Source organism: Dysidea avara, chromosome 1 (genome assembly GCF_963678975.1).
Source record: "Dysidea avara chromosome 1, odDysAvar1.4, whole genome shotgun sequence".
Classification (NCBI taxonomy): domain Eukaryota; kingdom Metazoa; phylum Porifera; class Demospongiae; order Dictyoceratida; family Dysideidae; genus Dysidea; species Dysidea avara.
The window spans coordinates 21,500,891-21,521,331 of NC_089272.1; the positions used below are offsets into that span (position 1 = coordinate 21,500,891).

At 36.6% G+C, this 20,441-nt stretch overlaps 1 protein-coding gene across 4 annotated transcripts in view; it reads right to left on the reverse strand.

The window, feature by feature from the left end:
* Positions 1–20,441, reverse strand: part of LOC136258947 (interaptin-like) — a 43,484-nt gene that overhangs the window by 6,230 nt on the left and 16,813 nt on the right. For 2 of the 4 annotated variants that reach the window (XM_066052350.1, XM_066052342.1), the window contains exons 8-18: positions 19,795–19,932; positions 18,221–18,355; positions 14,687–14,833; positions 14,156–14,284; positions 11,901–12,035; positions 10,743–10,871; positions 9,132–9,266; positions 6,537–6,683; positions 5,968–6,093; positions 1,607–1,793; positions 183–368 (exon numbers count right to left, since the gene is read on the reverse strand). In XM_066052350.1, the coding sequence (XP_065908422.1) occupies positions 183–368; positions 1,607–1,793; positions 5,968–6,093; positions 6,537–6,683; positions 9,132–9,266; positions 10,743–10,871; positions 11,901–12,035; positions 14,156–14,284; positions 14,687–14,833; positions 18,221–18,355; positions 19,795–19,932 (1,594 nt within the window). The remainder of the gene's footprint in view (positions 1–182; positions 369–1,606; positions 1,794–5,967; positions 6,094–6,536; positions 6,684–9,131; positions 9,267–10,742; positions 10,872–11,900; positions 12,036–14,155; positions 14,285–14,686; positions 14,834–18,220; positions 18,356–19,794; positions 19,933–20,441) is intronic. The other 2 variants (XM_066052357.1, XM_066052365.1) reach the window with 2 other exon arrangements.

The following is a 20,441-nucleotide window of genomic DNA, read 5'->3' on the forward strand; positions in this document are numbered from 1 at the left end:
TCTAAATTCAATCAATTATGAAGGTGTAGTGTGAATTATCCCTATTGTATTCTCATGTGAAGCCATTGAGGCTATCAAACTGTAGTAAGTCAAAGCTCTAAAGATGAAGTTTGCTCTCTTACAAATTATCAAACTGTCACTAATAAGAAAAGAAACACACAAACACAAGAGTACTAGCTAACCTCAACAATAGCTTCAACAGGATCCTTTGTTAGTGAATGATCAGTATAAAGTTTATTCAACATCAGTTTAACACACTTGGGAATTTGAGAAGCACACTCATCTTCCTTTTGCATAATAAACAATGACCGTTCTATATGATTTTGCAGAGCAGTTAACACCTGATGTTTTGCTTCTTTGTAAGCTACCTGTGATTACAAATGCACAAGAATCATGTAAGTATTTGCAAAATAGTTCTGTTAAAACAGCACACACAATCAAATATAATAATGTCCTTGAAATAATTTGCTAACATTCACTACTGTACATAATCATACAGTATGGTAGTACTGTATATTAGGGATCATGGAGATTTGGGTTTTCCTAGCCAAAAAAATTCACCCAAAAATCAACTTCACAACTCCATCCTGGCACCTTGGCAGTATTGATTAGGTATAACCAAGCCCAAAAGTGCCTTCAGTACAATCCTAAAGGCTTCCAATAAATTGTTACAATTTTTTTAATTATTAAAAGGAATTTTCTACTGACTAACTGCCTACCTTCCTGCCTGCCTGCCCATCCGCCTGCTTGATGCCTTCAGGCAAGCGTAACTCTATAACGGCTAAAGCTATGGGCTTGATTTTTTCACTGTTCGATGTTGCTTCATCCCGAGATGTGCCTTTTTGCATACTGCAGTACATACAATGCACGCATCATGGACTTACCTTTGTCCTCCCATTTTTTTTTTTGCTGACAGCTCAAGGTGTCGATTCGCAGTAATGAGATGCATGGCCCTACAGTACATTTGTAAACAGGAATTGTTCGTATTTTCCGTGGTGACTGGACTGATTGCAGAGACAATTCTAACACTGTTCTTCATTTGTAATGCTGTGTAGTAGGCTGAACATAGCAAAGCGTAATGGCCATTGCACTTTCGAGACAGTAATTGATAGTTGGGGGTGTGCAAATTGTCGCTGTGTAATGGGCTGAACATAGCTGAAAGCGAAGCGTAATGGCCTCTGCACTTTTGAAGCAGTTTTTTATAGCTGGGACATGCATTCAGACAAAAACGTTAATTCTGGCACCATCCTTTTTTTGATGTAGTATACGTGGGTTCACCAGATAATAATGTTACAAAAAAAGTAAACAAGAAATATTAAGTTCAATTAGGGATCATAGAAAAAAGTAGGGAAACAAGGGAGGTCGCCTACACCTGCAGATATACTAGTGAACATTTAATCCCTAATTCAGTCTTGCATGGTCTTGGGTATAGACTGAATTAGGGATTAATGTTCGCTAGTATATCTGCGACCTCCCTTGTTTCCCTACTTTTTATATTCTATGATCCCTAATCAAACTTAAAATTTCTAATTTTTCCTTAATTAAAATACAATCTGCAATCACCAGTCCTATGTATCCCTACTAACTAATACACTTAAACTTATACCATTGTGTGTTTCTCAAAAGGTACTGAATCACAGCCATTATAGGTTTTTCTGTGAGCTCGACTAGCTGCAGGTCTACAGTTATGTTGGATGTTCCTGTATTCCTGGCTCAGTATCAGAGGACTTCTACTATCAGCAGTGGTAAATGAATTTGTCAACTGAAAGCTGACTTCCTCCATTTCCAGAAGCCTGTTAAAACAAGTACCACATAATAACTGTTACCAAGAGTTCATAATATATATACTGAGGAGAGCATCCTACTCTCATATACCCCTGTAGAAGGGCATATCGTGAAGTTATCACGTAACGACAAGAAGTTGTGGTTTCTGACGTACGAGCAGCCATAAAAGTGTAAGAATCGTTAGCACCATTTCACACTCGCTATGTTCAGAATAGCCGTATTCGCGAATGGCCTAGCAAGAAATGCCTACGAAGCAGTCTTAACCCATGAAGGAACGATTGTAGTTCGGTGAGAAACGCTTAGAGCTGGAGTTGATTTGGTTGCTAGCGACATTGTTAGGCACACGTTCTATCGATACCATGTTCAACTAATGACATCATTAATTATACAAAGAAAAACGGGCAAACTCAGAAGCGCTACGTCATAACTTCACAATACGCCCTTCTACAGGGGTATATGAGAGTAGGATACTCTCCTCAGTATGTTATATATTATGAACTCTTGCTGTTACACATATCATAAACAATTTTAATGCTATTATTTTCTCAGCCCGTTAGTAGTATTACTGAATTACAGCACTGAAGTCATCCATCACAACATCCATCAAATTTTCATACTGTACTGTAGTATTGTATAGGTATCACAAAGTTTGCAATTTTCCACTAAAACTACCCAACATAACCAATCTCACTAACCAAATATGATGATACAGGAGTGTCAATTCAGTATAAGTAAACACATGAAATAGCCTAAAACAATCACAGCAGGTTGCTACAGAATTTTAGAACCTACAAAGTTAAAAATACTATGCTAACTAACTGACTGACTGACTGACTGACTGACTGACTGACTGACTGACTGACTGACTGACTGACTGACTGACTGACTGACTGACTGACTGACTGACTGACTAGCTCACTGCTGTGTTCAGACAGGGCTACAGGATAAACAACTGCAGCTACACCAATTCTTTTGCCAAGAATCATCACTTGCTTTCGACAAGTGCCTGCCATTATTTCTGTATATTCCTAGAACTTGTCCATTTATATCAACAAAAGTAGGAGCACAATTACCTGCTGCCACCCATCATCAATCTATAAAGTGAATCTGGGGTGAACTCTTAGGTGATTGGTCACCAGGAGCAGTGTGGGCTGGGTAATAGATTGTACTGGCACCAGTGGCATGACACCATTAGTGTGCCACATGTCTCAAACCACAAGTGAACATATATACTTACCTATATATGTGGGAAAACCAACCTTATCACCAATTTATAAGCAGCAAAATGCCGGTTTTAAGTATCTAGTGTGTTACAGTTTGTCAATGGTTGAAGCCAAATTTTCACACGTTTTACATCAATTTCTTACCTTCCATAGCATCCACTGTACAAGTAGCCAGCAGCTAAATTTCCCACAATTTTAAACTCAGTGTTATTCACTGTATCAGTCAAGCTCCAATAGAGGTGGTGGGAGGGGAGGGCAAGAGATTGTTTACAAATGGAAGGGGATGAATTAGGCCACATCATGGTCCATTCAGGTCCCAAAACTGGCTAAAATGAAAAGAAATTTACAGCACAGGCTTTTATTCAACACCACAGAGCTGTATAGCCACATATAGCCATATTAAGGCTGGCCACTACTCCATTAAGACCCCATACCACCTCACCACTGGGCTGGGAAAGCACAGGGTGAACCACATAGGAATAACCCAATTTGTGTGTACAAAGGCTGACTATCATAGCAGTGTCTTTTGATGATTTGAGTTTCAGTTACACAGTCAAAAATCAAATCACAGGCTGAGGTATTCTAATAGAGCAGTCACCATAGGTAAGCATGCAATAAAAACATCAAAAAAACTTACCAGGGTTCAAACCACACCTAACACTCACACCCTGTGTCACTGAACCACTGGTTGTTCACTTCACTTAATATCTACTTTATTATAAGTGAAAATTCTAGTATAAATTTGCTTATTAGTAAATTAATATAGATGATTTTGAACATTCTGTGTGCTCCATTAGAAAATTGTGTGCTCTATTAGAGTATTGCAATAACATTAACAATTATCATACAGTACGATAGTAACTATATAGTAGGGACCACAAAGGAGTAGGCATGGCCCACAAAATAATATCACCAAAAAACCAACCTCAATTTTCCCTTACTACGATGAGGCAGTATTGGTGAGGTAAAACTAAGCCCAAATAAGCTTTCAGATCGACCCGAAATGCTTTCAACAAGTTGCTATGAAATTTTTTAAATTGTTTTATTCAACGGAATTTTCTAGTGACTGAGTAAGTAACTGACTGATTCCTTCAGACAAGCGTAACTCGATAACGGCTAAGGCTACGGGCTTGATTTTTTCACTGTTCGACGTTGCTTTGGCCCGACAGGTGCCTTTGGCATACCGCAGTACGTACAATGCATTCTTCATGGACTTACCAGTGTCCTCCTTTGTGTCCCATTCATCTTTGCTGACAGGGAAAGGTGTCGATTTGGTGCGAGCACATGATGGCTTCCCTCCGAAACGGAAATTTTTCATTGTGGCTATTTTGATTGCAGAGGTGCTTTTCAAAAAGTTTTTGATTCGTACTGCACCTACAGCGAAGCGTAACGGATACTTCACTTTTCAGATGATAATTAATATGATTGGGGCGCGCGGCACGATTTCTTTCTTTTGGTATGCGTGGATTGTAGAGGTGCTTTTCAAACAGTTCTTGATTTGAAATGCTGTGTAATGGGTTGAACATAGCTGACAACGAAGCATAATGGATACTTCACTTTTCAGATGATAATTAATATAGCTGGGGCGCACGGTGCCTTTTCAGATGCGGTATGCGTGGGTTTACCAGTCATAATAAAATTATTTACAAAAAAAAATTAACAAACAAGTACACAAAAAAATTTGGAATTTTCAACTAGAGTAGGGACCAAGCACATCAATAAAAAGTACTGAAACAAGTTGGAGTAGTCCACGATATTAAATCACTGTAAAACAATAAGAAGTGTTATATCCCTACTGTGCATTTCCATTATGGTATCTTGAGCACAGTAGGGATATAACACTTCTTATTGTTTTACAGTGATTTAATATGGACTACTCCAACTTGTTTCAGTACTTTTTATTGATGTGCTATGGTCCCTACTCTAGTTGAAAATTCCGTAAATTTTTTGTGTACTTGTTCAAATAAAAACATGCAATACAATTCTGTCCTCAATAACCATCATTGTGTCAGTATGGTAAAGAAGAACATGGATAAAAACAAACCCCAGTCAGCCATAGGCTGGCTTTGGAGACTTGTAAAGTAGAAAACAAGTGAAATCCATGCAAAAACAGCCAAGCTGTGAAAAAAGGGTGCGGCCTTCAACAGCCTAGAGGTGAAAAATGGTTTGGAATTAAAAGGTGGTAGCCAAAAAGTGGCTGCAATGATGTTCACGCAAATAAATTTTAACAACATTGCAGCCATTTCTTGGCTGCCACTTTTGATTTCACAATTTTTTTCACCCAGGCTTTTAAAAGCTGCAACCTTTATCCACTTTTGTGTAGGGCACGTGACACACTAATGTGCTATGCCTATTTGCAGGTTAATAGCCTGTAGTGGGTGAACAATACCCACACCAGTATGATCAATCACCCAAACCAGTGCAGGCTAATAGCCGATGCCACAATGAGTGACCAATCACCCAAGCCACAACCATTGGGTTCATTTATAGACTTTTCAATAATGGGTGGCAGCTGGTAACATTGCTGCTATGACTGTTATTATGAACAGATTAGTTCTAGGGATATCACGGAAATATATTATGTTTGCTAAGTGCCCGTACAACCAGTTATGGGCTGTGGGCAAACTCAATTGATTTTGGATTCACCCAAACTCTCCACAATTCCTAGAGAAAGTCTACCTTGACAAACTACTTATGGCAAACAACACATGAGTTATTTTGTTAAGCTAGTTTGTGTACATGTAGTCTGCTAGTAATATGTGTAGTGTATGCTAATTTCAAGTCATAGTATGTTATCATACAGTACAAACCATGGCTACTTCGGTGTATTGCACTAGAGCTATCCACCTGCTAAGGCTCAGTTGAGTTGATTACTCTACACAGATTATTCAAGGAAATTACCCTTGCGACATGCATAGCATTATTGCTATTTTATTTAGTATAGTTACTAATGACATACTTTTTATGGCATTGCTTCAATTCTTCTTGACATGATTTCAATTCCTCCTCTTTCTGTGATAAATCCTTAAATACTGCCTCATACTTATTTTTCCATTCAATAAGCTGAGCTTGTGGCTTGTCTAGACTAATAATAGCAAAAATTTATCTTCATGTACTAAATGTGTGTGTATTCATTGTATATAAACTTGTACTAAACAAGTGTATGCCTAATGATAAAGTATAGAACAAGCACATTGTGTTTTACAGTTGGCATTGTGCATGTGTATGTCAAACCTTTAGGCCTACAAAGCAAGCCCTCCTGCATCCTAGCAACACATATTACTTGCATTATGGGATTAGATACACATGGGTGTGGAGTTGTGAAATTACATGTACGTAGAGTACAGTATATGGAAATACATATTGTTCTGCACTTTGTTATTTTTAAAATTGCCTTGATTAGTTATCTTCTATGGAAGGTACATACAAGAATTGACTTCCCACATGGTCAAACTTCATACATACATTTCACCTGATTTTAATACACTATGCTACACATATGCAAATATGTATACATTGTACCCATACTTGTTTTGATAACACTTTAATTCTTCATCCTTCTTCCTTATAGTTAATTGTGCAGCATCATTGTTTCTATGGAGCTGAGCAAGTTGGACAGAGAGTAATTCCTTTTCATTTGTCATGGCTTCAAGCTGACTTTGAAAGTTGTTGGCTCTGCAAAAAGAATAACTTTTATAGAGAAGTACATTATTAAGTCATGCACTAGCTTAAAATTTAAACTCTGTAGAACTATTAGAAATGAACTACAAATCAAATAGCCAAGCTATGAAAAAATGCAAAATTTAGTTGTGAAATCAAAGTTAGCACCCAACCAAGAAATGGCTGGAATGATATTAATGTCAAAAAGCAAACCTCTTGCACCCAAGTTACAACACAAGAAAGTTGCTAGTGGCACCCAGAAGCCACCAGCTAGCTCACTACAATATTGGTTGCAAGAGTATCAGTTCTGGATAGCAAAATAACAGCACCAGGAACAATAAATGTGACATAGTCTGGAAACCGGTGTAATCGCCTATCGAGAAGTGGTGGTTTTACATTGGTAGCTTGCCAATGGTTGAAGCTACGTATATCAATTTTCAAATGTTTTACACCAATCCCCAAGAGCAATCACTGTACAAGTAGCCAACAGCTAAGTTTCCCACCATCTTAGATAGTATTTAGCTTGATGTTGACTGTATCAGACAAGCTCCAAAAGGAGTGGTAGGAAGGAGATGGAGGGGATGACAAGGGAGTTTTTGCAAATGAAAGACAAACATGTAGGGATGAATTAGGCCAAATTATGGGTGATTCAGATCTAAAATGAAAGGAAGTTTACAGCACAGGTCTTTACCCAACATCATGGTGCTGTAAAACCACATACAGCCATCCCCAGGCTGGCCAGAACTCCTTTAGGGCCCCAGACAGCTTGTATGGATCCTCACTGTGCTTGGAAAAAGCAGTCAGCAAAAGCAGACCACTTGATTGTGAAATTTGATGGTTCATTCATGTAGCATCGTGTTCTTGGTGAAAAATTGAATCTGCTGTCATCAGCATTAAGGCTGGTTTTTTCAGACACATGGAGCATCCATTCCAAGATCCATTCTATCATGTCTGCTATATCTATCTGCATGTCAATACTACAAAACACATCTTAGCTATTGCATGCAATTTAAAACAATGTTAAGCTGAAAACATTGTGATCAGGCAAAGTATTGTAATAGTTAACTGTAGTGAAACATGGGAGTACACAATACAGTGTGAATATTGTGTAGCCCATGTGCCAAAGTAATGCATGGAGCAAGTGTCAAAAGCAGTGTAACAGCATCATAATATACATACTATTATACACATTGTCTCTAGTCAAGTACAGCAGGAAAACAGGTGCTTCAAGTTATTAAAATGAAGTTTCATGCATCTCACAGAAACTCTGAAAAACAAATTTTACACACATTTTTCGCCTTCATAGCTGTTGGTAAGTAGAATTCTAGGAAAACAGCAATGAGAACAGAGAGTGTGAATGGATGGAAAATGCTTGATAAAGGTCATCATATCAATATACAGGTTTGATTTCACAGCACAATGCTTCTTTTGGATCTTTTCACTAAAAGATCCACACAAAACAGCCAAGCTGTAAAAATGGTGCAGCCTTCAACAGCCTGGGTGAAAAACAGTTGTGAAATCAGGTGGCGGCCAAGAAATGGCTACATGTTATTAATATGCACATTAATACACACAGCCATTAGTAAGCATTAAGCCATTTCTTGCCCCCAATCTGATTTCACAGCTTTTTTTCACCCAGGCCATTGAAGGCCGTACCATTTTTCAAAGCTTGACTATTTTTGTGTGGATTTCATTTCTTTTTGTACTCTACATGTGACTGGATTTGACAAAACCAAGCTTCCATACACATCCAATGCTTTGACTTTAAACAACTGTAACTTGACCATTCAGTATGCTATTGGCCTAAAATTCTCACATTATTCTTCCATAGCATTGTAGAATAGCAGGTGAAATTGCAAACTGATGCCATGTTCCTACATAGAGTTATGGTCCTTCAAAATCAAATTGGGATGTGTGGAAGCCTGGTTTTGTCAAATCCAGTCACATATGTCCCCAAAGCTAGCCAAAGGCAAACTACATATGACAAGTTACACGTGGGTAACTTTATTAAGTTAGTTTCTGTGTTAGTAAAATATGTAGTCCATACTAATTTTGTACTTTCCAAAATTAGGATCCTGGAAAAGAGTGTTACATCAGAGTGCAAATATAACAGCTCTAATAGAGTGATTGTGTATCTAAGTACAATAATCATAAACCAGCAATAGTTTGACTTTCCACTACAAGTACACAAGGTAACTGCACTGTGAATAGGTTGCAAACTTAAAATGTAGTGACAACATATCATATCTCTTCACACCAGTTACTCTTTGAAGGTTGTTAACAGAATATACCCTAGTACCTCAGGCAATATCTTAATCATTAATCACCCTTGTTTTGACTTCACCTAAGGCTCAGTTGATTACTCTACCTCAGACTCAGGACAGCATATTATGGGAAATTACCCTTGTGACATGCATAGAATTATTACTATTTGTAATAATAGCATGGTTACTAATGACATACGATTTATGGCATTGCTTCAATTCTTCCTGACATGATTTCAATTCCTGTTCCTTTTGTGATAAATCCTTAAGTACTGCTTCATACTTATTTTGTTCTTCAGTGAGCTGTTTCAACTGAGCTTGTAGGTCCTCTTGACTAATGATACATAACACAAACATATTAACTGTATGCATATTCAGTGTATTTACATACTAAACAAGTATTTGGTTACTGATAGAATATGTACATTGTAATTTTACAGCTGGCATTGTGTATGAAATCTTTAGACCCAATAAGCAAACCCTCTTGCATACTAGCAACAGATATTATTTTCATTAGAGACACAGGTGTGGAGCTGTGTAATTACATGTAAAGTGAAGTATTATGGAAATGTCACCCAGTAACTATCTTCACTCGTTTGTCCAGTACTTTGCTTTAAAGGTTACAACAAGGTATTTGATACAGTTTTATTGCATGGTTTATAAGTTATAGCAGTTTAGAAGCAGTACATCGGAGCCTCTATAAATTTGGTGATGAGAGGATAAGTAAAGAAGGAAACAAAAGTATTATGGAAATGTCTTCCAGTCATTAAGTTGGCTTTTTTTTGTCCAGTATTGTTTTAAGATAAAATGATAAAAATTGATCTGATCTATGGAAGGGAAGGTGTACACAAAAGAATTGATTCAGCTGACAGTCTAATTTACCTATATACACAGCACATATGTACATACATTACTGTTCCCCCCAAAGTGATGTGCACCACCCAAAATTAAAAAACCATCATAGAAATGTGATATGATATATGTGATGAAAATTACTTTGCAGAATAGCCTTAGTGGACTACCTAACTTCAAATCCAGGATTAAAAACAAGAAAATGCTCACAGACGGCCCGGATATTAATTTTTTAAAAGTAAAAATCTGTTTTCTTCTGCCTGCTTGCCTTGCTGTCTGCTGACCACAGTCACAAGACTAGTGGCTAAACAGAGCAGTGTACGGCCACTATTTCACATCACAATAACAAATTCATTGGTGGCATGTTCCTTTTCTGGTTTCAATGGGTATCTTCCTTCTGTACTTTGCTTTTCCATTTATCTTATATTACATTGACATCTTCTTCATGCAAGGAAACCACAACAAGGCACTAATTTTCCACATTGACACTTTACTCAGTTTTATAAGTGCAGCTACGAGTATCTACTCCACCTAGAGTGGCTAAGCACTTCAAATAGCTTTGTGGCATCTAAATATGTTCATCTAAAATAATCAATTATCCAACTGCATCTCTTAATAATCAGAACATGTACCTCACATTTAACAATCAGTGCACTCCATGACCATGCCACTTAATGATCTAGCTACAATCAGCTGTGGTTTTGCTGACATAATAAACCATACCCTCTATTATATATAGCTCATTTGAGACAAGAAGGGAGATCAATATGCTCTAATAAAGCAGTCATAGCCACATAGCTATGCTATAACAAAAAATCAAAAAATTTTAATTTAAAATTAGGGAATAGCTAGCATTATTCATATATCTTGTTTCACTACTTTTTATTGCTGGAACCCTAAATTAATAATATTAGTACGTTAACTATGACTATTGTAGTGCATGTATGTATACCCATACCTTTTGTTTACTTCTTCATCTTTCTGTGCTATGGCTATTTGTGTGTCTGTTTGGAGTTGTTCAAGTTGAACAGATAGTAATTCCTTTTCATTTGTCATGGCTTTAAACTGGCTTTGAAAGTTGTCAGCTCTACAGAGAGAACAACGATCATAAACTTTATGTGAAAATACAAACAGTTTTTCCTTTATCAAAATGCTATGTCACACTCATTTTTTATTAATTAATTTTTTTATCATTTTAAATACATTTTTCATTTTCATAGCTGACAAGCATGGGTAAGTAGAATTCTAGGAAAACAGCAATGAGAACAGAAATTGTGAATGGATGGAAAATGTTTGATAGAGGTCATCATATCAATATACAGGTTTGATTTTATAGCACAATGCTTCTTTTTCTAAACTATAGCTATAAAAATGGTGCAGCCTTCAACAGCCTGGGTGAAAAAAGTTGTGAAATCAGGTGACGGCTAAGAAATAGCTACATGTTAATTAATGCTGTTAATGCACGCAGCCATTAGTAAACATTCTTGCCTGCCATTTAATTTCATACCTTTTTTTTCACCAAAGCCATTGAAGGCCACACCATTTTTTATAGCTTGGCTATTTTTGTGCATGTGATTTTTATTATTTTTGTACTCTATACGTCCCCAAAGCCAGCCAAAGGAAAACTACATAATGACAAGTTACACGTGAGTTACTTTGTTAAGCTAGTTTCTGTGTTAGTAAAATGTGAAGTGCGTACTAATTTTGTACTTTCCAAAATTGAGATCCTGGAAAAGAGTGTTATATCAGAGTGTAAATATAACAGAGTGATTGTGTATTTAGGTACAATAATCATAGCAAAGTCTAAACCAGCAATAGTTTGACTTTCCACTACAAGTACACAAGGTAACTGCACTGTGAATAGATTGCAAACTTAAAATTTTGTGATAATATATCACATCTCTTCACACCAGTTACTCTTTGAAGGTTGTTAACAGAACATACCCTAGTACCTCAGGCAATATCTTAATTATTAATCACCCTTGTTTTGACTTCACCTAAGGATCAGTTGATTACTCTACCTCAGACTCAGGACAGCATATTGTAGGAAATTACCCTTATGACATACATAGTATTATTACTATTTGTAATAACAGTATGGTTACTAATGACATACGATTTATGGCATTGCTTCAATTCTTCCTGATATGATTTCAATTCCTGTTCCTTTTGTGATAAATCCTTAAGTACTGCTTCATACTTATTTTGTTCTTCAGTGAGCTGTTTCAACTGAGCTTGTAGCTTCTCTTGACTAATGATATATAACACAAACATATTAACTGTATGCATATTCAGTGTATTTACATACTAAACAAGTATTTGGTTACTGATAGAATATGTACATTGTGTTTTTACAGTTGGCATTGTGTATGAAATCTTTAGACCCAATAAGCAAACCCTCTTGCATACTAGCAACAGATATTATTTTCATTAGAGACACAGGTATGGAGCTGTGTAATTATATGTAGAGTACAGTATTATGGAAATGTCACCCAATAACTATTTTCACTCATTTGTCCAGTACTTTGCTTTAAAGGTAACAACAAGGCATTTGATATAGTTTTATTGCATGGTTTATAAGTTATAGCAGTTTAGAAGCAGTAGATTGGAGCCTCTATAAATTTGGTGGTAATTAAAGAAGGAAATAAAAGTACTATGGAAATGTCTTCCAGTCATTAAGTCGGCTCTTTTGTCCAGTATTGTTTTAAGATAAAATGATAAAAATTGACCTGATCTGTGGAAGGGAAGGTGTACACAAAAGAATTGATTTAGCTCACAGTCTAATTTACCTATATATGTGACTGGATTTTGGAAAAACGATCCATATTGCACATTAGAAGTTTCGAGATAAACGGTTTTAAGAATTCAAGTCAGCATAACTTGCCAAAGATAGCAAGCACACGTATGAAATTCACACAAAAGATGCATCAATATATTACCTATCAGACATCTTCCAGTACTTGTTGCTGCTTGTAGAGTTTCCCGCCAAATAACATAGAAAATCTGAGCAGTTGGATGAGTGAAGTAGTATCACAAGTGCTCACAAAGGGGTGGAGGGTGGGGGGTGGCGGGGAGGGCAAGAGATAGACCTCAAAATGGAGGCAGACCACAATTGGAGTCCAGACACGAGATTACAGGGCTGTGCTGGCTCCCTGGTGGCTGATATGTCGTAAAATCAACAGAGAAAACGTCTGGCCAACATTATAAGGCTGTCCACCAGTAAACCACTGATTCTTGCCAAGCCATATCCTTCACAAGGCCTGAAACCACCATTTGAGCACCCCACACTGCCCAGAAAAGACGTCTGTTAAAACCAGCCTCAAGTAGTTTGAGTAGTACTGAGGGTCAGAACTAGTAGTACAATAGTGTAGTTATTCACTGGTGGTGTTAGTTTGATTTTGCCTGATGTGCAATTTGGATCGGTTTTGTAAAATCTAGTCACATGTACAGCACATAGGCACATACATTACTGCTCCCCCCAAAGTGATGTGCGCCACCCAAAATGAAAAAAACCATCATAGAAATGTGATATGATATATGTGATGAAAATCACTTTCGCAGAATAGCCTTAGTGGACTACCTAACTTCAAATCCAGGATTAAAAACAAGAAAACACTCACAGATGGCCGGATATTAATTTTTGAAAATGTAAAAACCTGTTTTCGTCTGCCTGCTTGCCTTGCTGTCTGCTGACCACAGTCACAAGACTAGTGGCTAAACAAAGCAGTGTACGGCCACTATTTCACACTACAATAATAAACTCATTGGTGTCATGTGCCTTTTCTGGTTTCAACGGGTATCTGCCTTCTGTATTTTGCTTTTCCAATTATCTTATAATTATTACATTGACATCTTCTTCATGCAAGGAAACCATAACAGGGCACTGATTTTCCACATTGACACTTTGCTCAGTTTTATAAGTGCAGCTACAAGTATCTACTCCACCTAGAGTGGCTAAGCACTTCAAATAGCTTTGTGGCATCTAAATATGTTCATCTAAAGTAATCAATTATCCAACTGCATCCCTAGATAATCAGAACACAAATCTCACATTAAACAATCAGTGCACTCTATGACCATGCCACTTAATGATCTAACTGCAATCAACTGTGATTTCGTTGACATAATAAACATACCCTCTATTATATATATAGCTCATTCGAGACAAGAAGGGAGATCAATATACTCTAATAAAGCAGTCATAGCCAAATGATAACAAAAAATCAAAAAAAAGTTAATTTAAAAATGAAGTAGGGGATAGCTAGCATCATTCATATCTCTTGTTTCACTACTTTTTATTGCTGGAACCCTAAATTAATAATATTAGTGCATTAACTATGACTATTGTAGTGCTTGTATGTATACCCATACCTTTTGTTTACTTCTTCATCTTTCTGTGCTATGGCTATTTGTGTGTCTGTTTGGAGCTGTTCAAGTTGAACAGATAGTGATTCCTTTTCATTTGTCATGGCTTTAAGCTGGCTTTGAAAGTTGTCAGCTCTACAGACAGAACAATGCTTACAAACTTTATATGAAAGGACATAACAGTTTTTTTCTCTTTATTAAAATACTATGTACACACACTCATTTTTTATCAATAAATTATTTTATCATACAATACGGTAGTATGGTAGTACTGTATATTAGGGATCATGGAGGTTTGGGTTTTTTTGGTCAAAATTATCACCCAAAAACCAGCTTCACAACGTCTTGAACAAACAAGCATAAGGAATTTTTAGTTCAATTAGGGAGATCATAGCATGAAAACAAGGGAGGGTGCAGATATACTGGTGGGCATGGAAGGTAATTACAAGAACTGACTTCTCACATGGTCAAACTTCATACATACATTTCACCTGATTTTAATACACATATGCAAATATGTATACATTGTACCCATACTTGTTTTGATAACACTTTAATTCTTCATCCTTCTTCCTTATAGTTAATTGTGCAGCATCATTGTTTCTATGGAGCTGAGCAAGTTGGACAGAGAGTAATTCCTTTTCATTTGTCATGGCTTCAAGCTGACTTTGAACATTGTTGGCTCTGCAAAAAGAATAACTTTTATAGAGAAGTACATTATTAAGTGTACATATAATATTAAGTCATGCACTAGCTTAAAAGTTAAACTTTGTAGAACTATTAGAAACGAACTACAAATCAAATAACCAAGTTACATGTATGGAAAAATGCAGAATTTAGTTGTGAAATCAGAGTTAGCAGCCAACCAAGAAATAGCTGGAATGATATTAATGCCAAAAAGCAAACCTCGTGCACCCGAGTTACAACATAAGAAAGTTGCTAGTGACACTCACAAGCCACCGGCTAGCTCACTACAATATTGGTCACAAGAGTATCAGTTCTAGATAGCAAAACAACAGCACTAGGAACAACGAATGTGACATAGTCTGGAAAAACCAGTGTAATCCCCTATCGAGAAGTGCTGGTTTTACATTGGTAGCTTGTCAATAGTTGAAACTACATATATCAATTTTTCAAATGTTTACACAAATTCTTAAGAGCATCCACTGTACAAGTAGCCAACAGCTAAGTTTCCCACCATCTTAGATAGTATTTAACTTGATGTTGACTATATCAGACAAGCTTCAAAAGGAGTGGTGGGAGGGAGGTGGAGGGGAGGGTAAGAGATTTTTTACAAATGAAAGATGGACATGTAGGGATGAATTAGGCCAATTATGGGTCACTGAGGTCTAAAAACTGGCTAAAATGAAAGGACGTTTACAGCACAGGTCTTTATCCAACATCACGGAGCTGTACAGCCACATACAGCCATGGCCAGAACTCTATTAGGGCCCCACACAGCTTGTATGGATCCCCACTCTGCTTGGGAAAAGCAGTCAGCAAAAGCAGACAACTCTGATTTTGATTGTGAAATTTGATAGTTCATTCATGTAGCATTGTATTCTTGGTGAAAAATCAAATCTACTGTCGTCAGCAATAAGACTGGTTTTCCTAAACCCAGTGACAATTGGAGCATCCATTCCAAGACCCATTCTGTAATGTCTGCCATATCTATCTGCACGTCAATATTGCAAAACACATCTTAATTATTGCATGCAATGCAAAACAATGTCAAGCTAGAAAAGGCTGTGATCAGGCAAAGTATAATTGTAATAGCTAATTGAGGTGAAACATGTGAATATATACAAAATACAGTGTGAATATTGTGTAGCCCATGTGCCAAGGTAATGCATGGAGTAAGTGTCAAAAGTAGTGTAACAACATCATATACGCATTGTCTCTAGTAAAGTACAGCAGGAAAACAGGTGCTTCAAGCTATTAAAATGAAGTTTCATGCATCTCACAAGTCAAAGGGAACTCTGAAAAACAGGTTTTAAATACATTTTTCACTTTCATAGTTGACAAGCATGGGTAAGTAGAATTCTAGGAAACAGCAATGAGAACAGAGATTGTGAATGGATGGAAAATGCTTGATAAAGGTCATCATATCAATATACAGGTTTGATTTCACAGCACAATGCTTCGTTTAGATCTTTTCACTAAAAGATCCACACAAAACAGCCAAGCTGTAAAAATGGTGCAGCTCTCAACAGCCTGGGTGAAAATTTTGTGAAATCAGGTGGCGGCCAAGAAATGGCTAGACGTTATTAATATGCACATTAATACGCAGAGCCATTAGTAAGCATTAAGCCGCCATCTGATTCACAACATTTTTACACTCAGGCCATTGAAGGCAGTACCCTTTTATAGCTTGGTTATTTTTGTGTGGATTTTATTTCTTTTTGTACTCTATATGTCTCCAAAGCCAGCCAAAGGCAAACTACATAATGACAAGTCACACATGAGATACTTTGTTAAGCTAGTTTCTGTGTTAGTAAAATGTGTAGTGCATACTAATTTTGTACTTTCCAAAATTGAAATCCTGGAAAAGATTATATCAGAGTGCAAATATAACAACTGTAATAGAGTAATTGTGTATCATACACTACGATAGTAGTGTATAGTAGGGACCACAAAGGAGTACGCGTGGCCCATGGGATATGATCACCCAAAAACCAGCCTCAATTTTCCCAGACGATGATGAGGCAGTATTGGTTAGGAAAAACTAAGCCCAAACAAGTTTTCAGATCGACCCGAAATGCTTTCAACAAAGTTGCTACGGAATTTTAAAAAAATATTTGTTTAACGGAATTTTCTACTGACTGACTGAGTAACTAACTGACTGATTCCTTCAGACAAGCATAACTCGATAACGGCTAATGCTACGGGCTTGATTTTTTCACTGTTTGACATCACTTCAACCTGACAGATGCCTTTTGGCATACTGCAGTACGTACAATGCATTCTTCATGGACTTACCAGTGTCCTCCTTTGTGTCCCATTCATCCTTGCTGACAGCAAAAAAAGTGTTGATTTGACGTTAGCATGTGATGGCTTCCCTTCGTAACGGAAACAAGAACGAAAATCGTCCGTATTTGTCATAGTGGCTATTTTGATAGCAGAGGTGCGTTTCAAACAGTTTTTGATTTGTACTGCTGTGTAACGGGCTGAACATAGCCGACAACGAAGCGTAATGGATACTTCACTTTTCAGACGATAATTGATACTGATATAACCGGGGTGCGCATGACACCATTTCTTTTGGTATGAGTGGATTGCAGAGGTGCGTTTCTAACAATTCTTGATTTGAAATGCTGCGTAACGGGTTGAACAAAGCTGACAACGAAGCGTAATAGATACTTCACTTTTTACACGATAATTAGTGCGCGCATTGCCATTTCAGATGCAGAATGCGTGGGTTCACTAGTCATAATAATTATTTACAAAAAAAAGTTAGCAAACAAGTACACAGAAAAATTTGGAATTTTTAACTAGAGTAGGGACCATAGCACATCGATAAAAGTACTGAAACAAGTTGGAGTAGTGCACGACATTAAATCACAGTAAAACAATAAGAAGTGTTATATCCCTACTGTGCATTTCCATTATGGTATCTTGAGTACAGTAGGGATATAACACTTCTTATTGTTTCACTGTGATTTAATATCATGGACTATTCCAACTTGTTTCAGTACTTATTATCGATGTGCTATGGTCCCTACTCTAGTTGAAAATTCCAAATTTTTCTGTGTACTTGTTTAAGTACAATAATCATAGCAAGGTCTAAACCAGCAATAGTTTGACTTTCCACTACAAGTACACAAGGTAACTGCACTGTGAATAGATTGCAAATTTAAAATTTAGTGACAATATATCACATCTCTTCACACCAGTTACTCTTAACTGAATATACCCTAATACCTCAGACAATATCTTAATTATTAATTACCCTTGCTTTGCCTTCATCTATAAGGCTCAGGTGATTACTCTACCTCAGACTCAGGACAGTATATTGTAGAAAATTACCCTTGTGACATGCCGCTATTAATAGTATAGTTATTAATGACATACGATTTATGGCATTGCTTCAATTCTTCCTGACATGATTTCAATTCCTGTTCCTTTTGTGATAAATCCTTAAGTACTGCTTCATGCTTATTTTGTTCTTCAGTGAGCTGTTTCAACTGAGATTGTAGCTTCTCTTGACTAATGATATATAACACAAACATATTAACTGTATGCATATTCAGTGTATTTACATACTAAACAAGTATTTGGTCACTGATAGAATATGTACATTGTAATTTTACAGTTGGCATTGTGTGTGAAATGTTTAGATGCAATAAGCAAACCCTCTTGCATACTAGCAACAGATATTACTTTCATTAGGAACACAAGTGTGGAGCTGTGTAATTATATGTAGAGTACAGTATTATGGAAATGTCACCCAGTAACTATTTTCACTCGTTTGTCCAGTACTTTGCTTTAAAGGTAACAACAAGGCATTTGATATAGTTTTATTGTATGGTTTATAAGTTATAGCGGTTTAAAAGCAGTAGATTGGAGCCTCTATAAATTTGATGGTGAGGGGATTGTGATAATTAAAGAAGGAAATAAAAGTATTACGGGAATGTCTTCCAGTCATTATGTTGGTTTGTTTGTCCAGTATTGTTTTAAGATAAAATGATAAAAATATTGACCTGATCAATGGAAGGGAAGGTGCATGTACTCAAAAGAATTGATTTCTCTCACAATCTAACTTAATTATATCCTTTTCTCCCTAAAGTGATGTGTGCTGCCCAAATTGAAAAAAAAAACATTATAGAAATGTGATATGCTACGAAAATCACTTTTACAGAATAGCCTTAGTGTACCTAATTTCAAATTCAGGAGAAAATGCTCACAGACAACTGGATAATGATTTTTTTATTTTATTTAATGTGTTAAAACCCATTTTCGTCTGCCTGCCTTGCTGCCTTACAGGCTGGCAGACCACAGTTGTAAGGCTAGAGGTTGAAAGCAGCATACAGCCACCATTTCAAACCACAGTAACAAGGTCACTGGTGGCATGTTCCTTTTCTGGTTCTAATGGATATCTGCCTTCTGTATTTTGCTTTTCCATTTTATTGTCATCTTTTTCATGCAAGGAAACCATAACAAGGTACTAATTTTCCACATCGACACTTTACTCAGTTTTATAAGTGCAGCTACAAGTATCTACTCCACCTAGAGTGGCTAAGCACTTCAAATAGCTTTGTGGCATCTACATACGCTTGTCTATAACAATCATTTATCCAACCGCGTCCTTAACTAATCAGAGCACATACCTCACATTTAACAATTGGCACACTCTATGACCATGCCACTTAATGATCCAGCTGCAATCAGTTATGGTTTTGCTGACATAATAAATCATACCCTCTGTTATACACAGCTCATTTGAGACAAGAAGGGAGATCAATATACTCTAATAAAGCAGTCAAAGTCAAATGTGCATAACATAACTATTATATATTTAAAAATACAGTAGGGAATAGCTAGCATCATTCATATCTCTTGCTTGACTATTTTCTATTGCTGGAACCCTAAATTAATAATATTAGTGCATTAACTATGACTACTCTAGTGCATATGAATACCCATACCTTTTGTTTACTTCTTCATCTTTCTGTGCTATAGTTACTTGTGCAGCATCATTGTCTGTTTGGAGCTGTTCAAGTTGAACAGATAGTGATTCCTTTTTGTTTGTCATGGCTTTAAGCTGACTTTGAAAGTTGTCAGCTCTACAGAGAGAACAACAATCCTAAAATTTATGTGAAAGTACAAACAGTTTTTCCTTTATCAAACACACACTCATTTTTTATCAATTTATTTTTTATCATACAATACAGTAGTATGGTAGTACTGTATATTAGGGATCATGGAGGTTTGGGTTTTTGGCAAAAAATATCACTCAACAACTAATACCATGCTGGCATCTTGAACAAACAAGCATAAGGGATTTTTAACTCAATTAGGGATCATAGCAGGGAGGCCTATACCTGTAGATATGCTGGTGGACATTTATTCCATAATCAATTATGGGAATATACTGAATCAGGTATTAAATGTCCACTAGTATATCTATAGGTGAAGGCAACCTCCCTTGTTTGCCTGCATTTTTTTTCAATGATCCTAATCGAACTTAAACTTCTTAATTTTCTTGTTTATTCACAAGATCAAGAAAAATAAGATAGTATCTTAGAGTGTTCTCGGAAATCAATATATCTCTCAACCTACAGCACATGGTTTC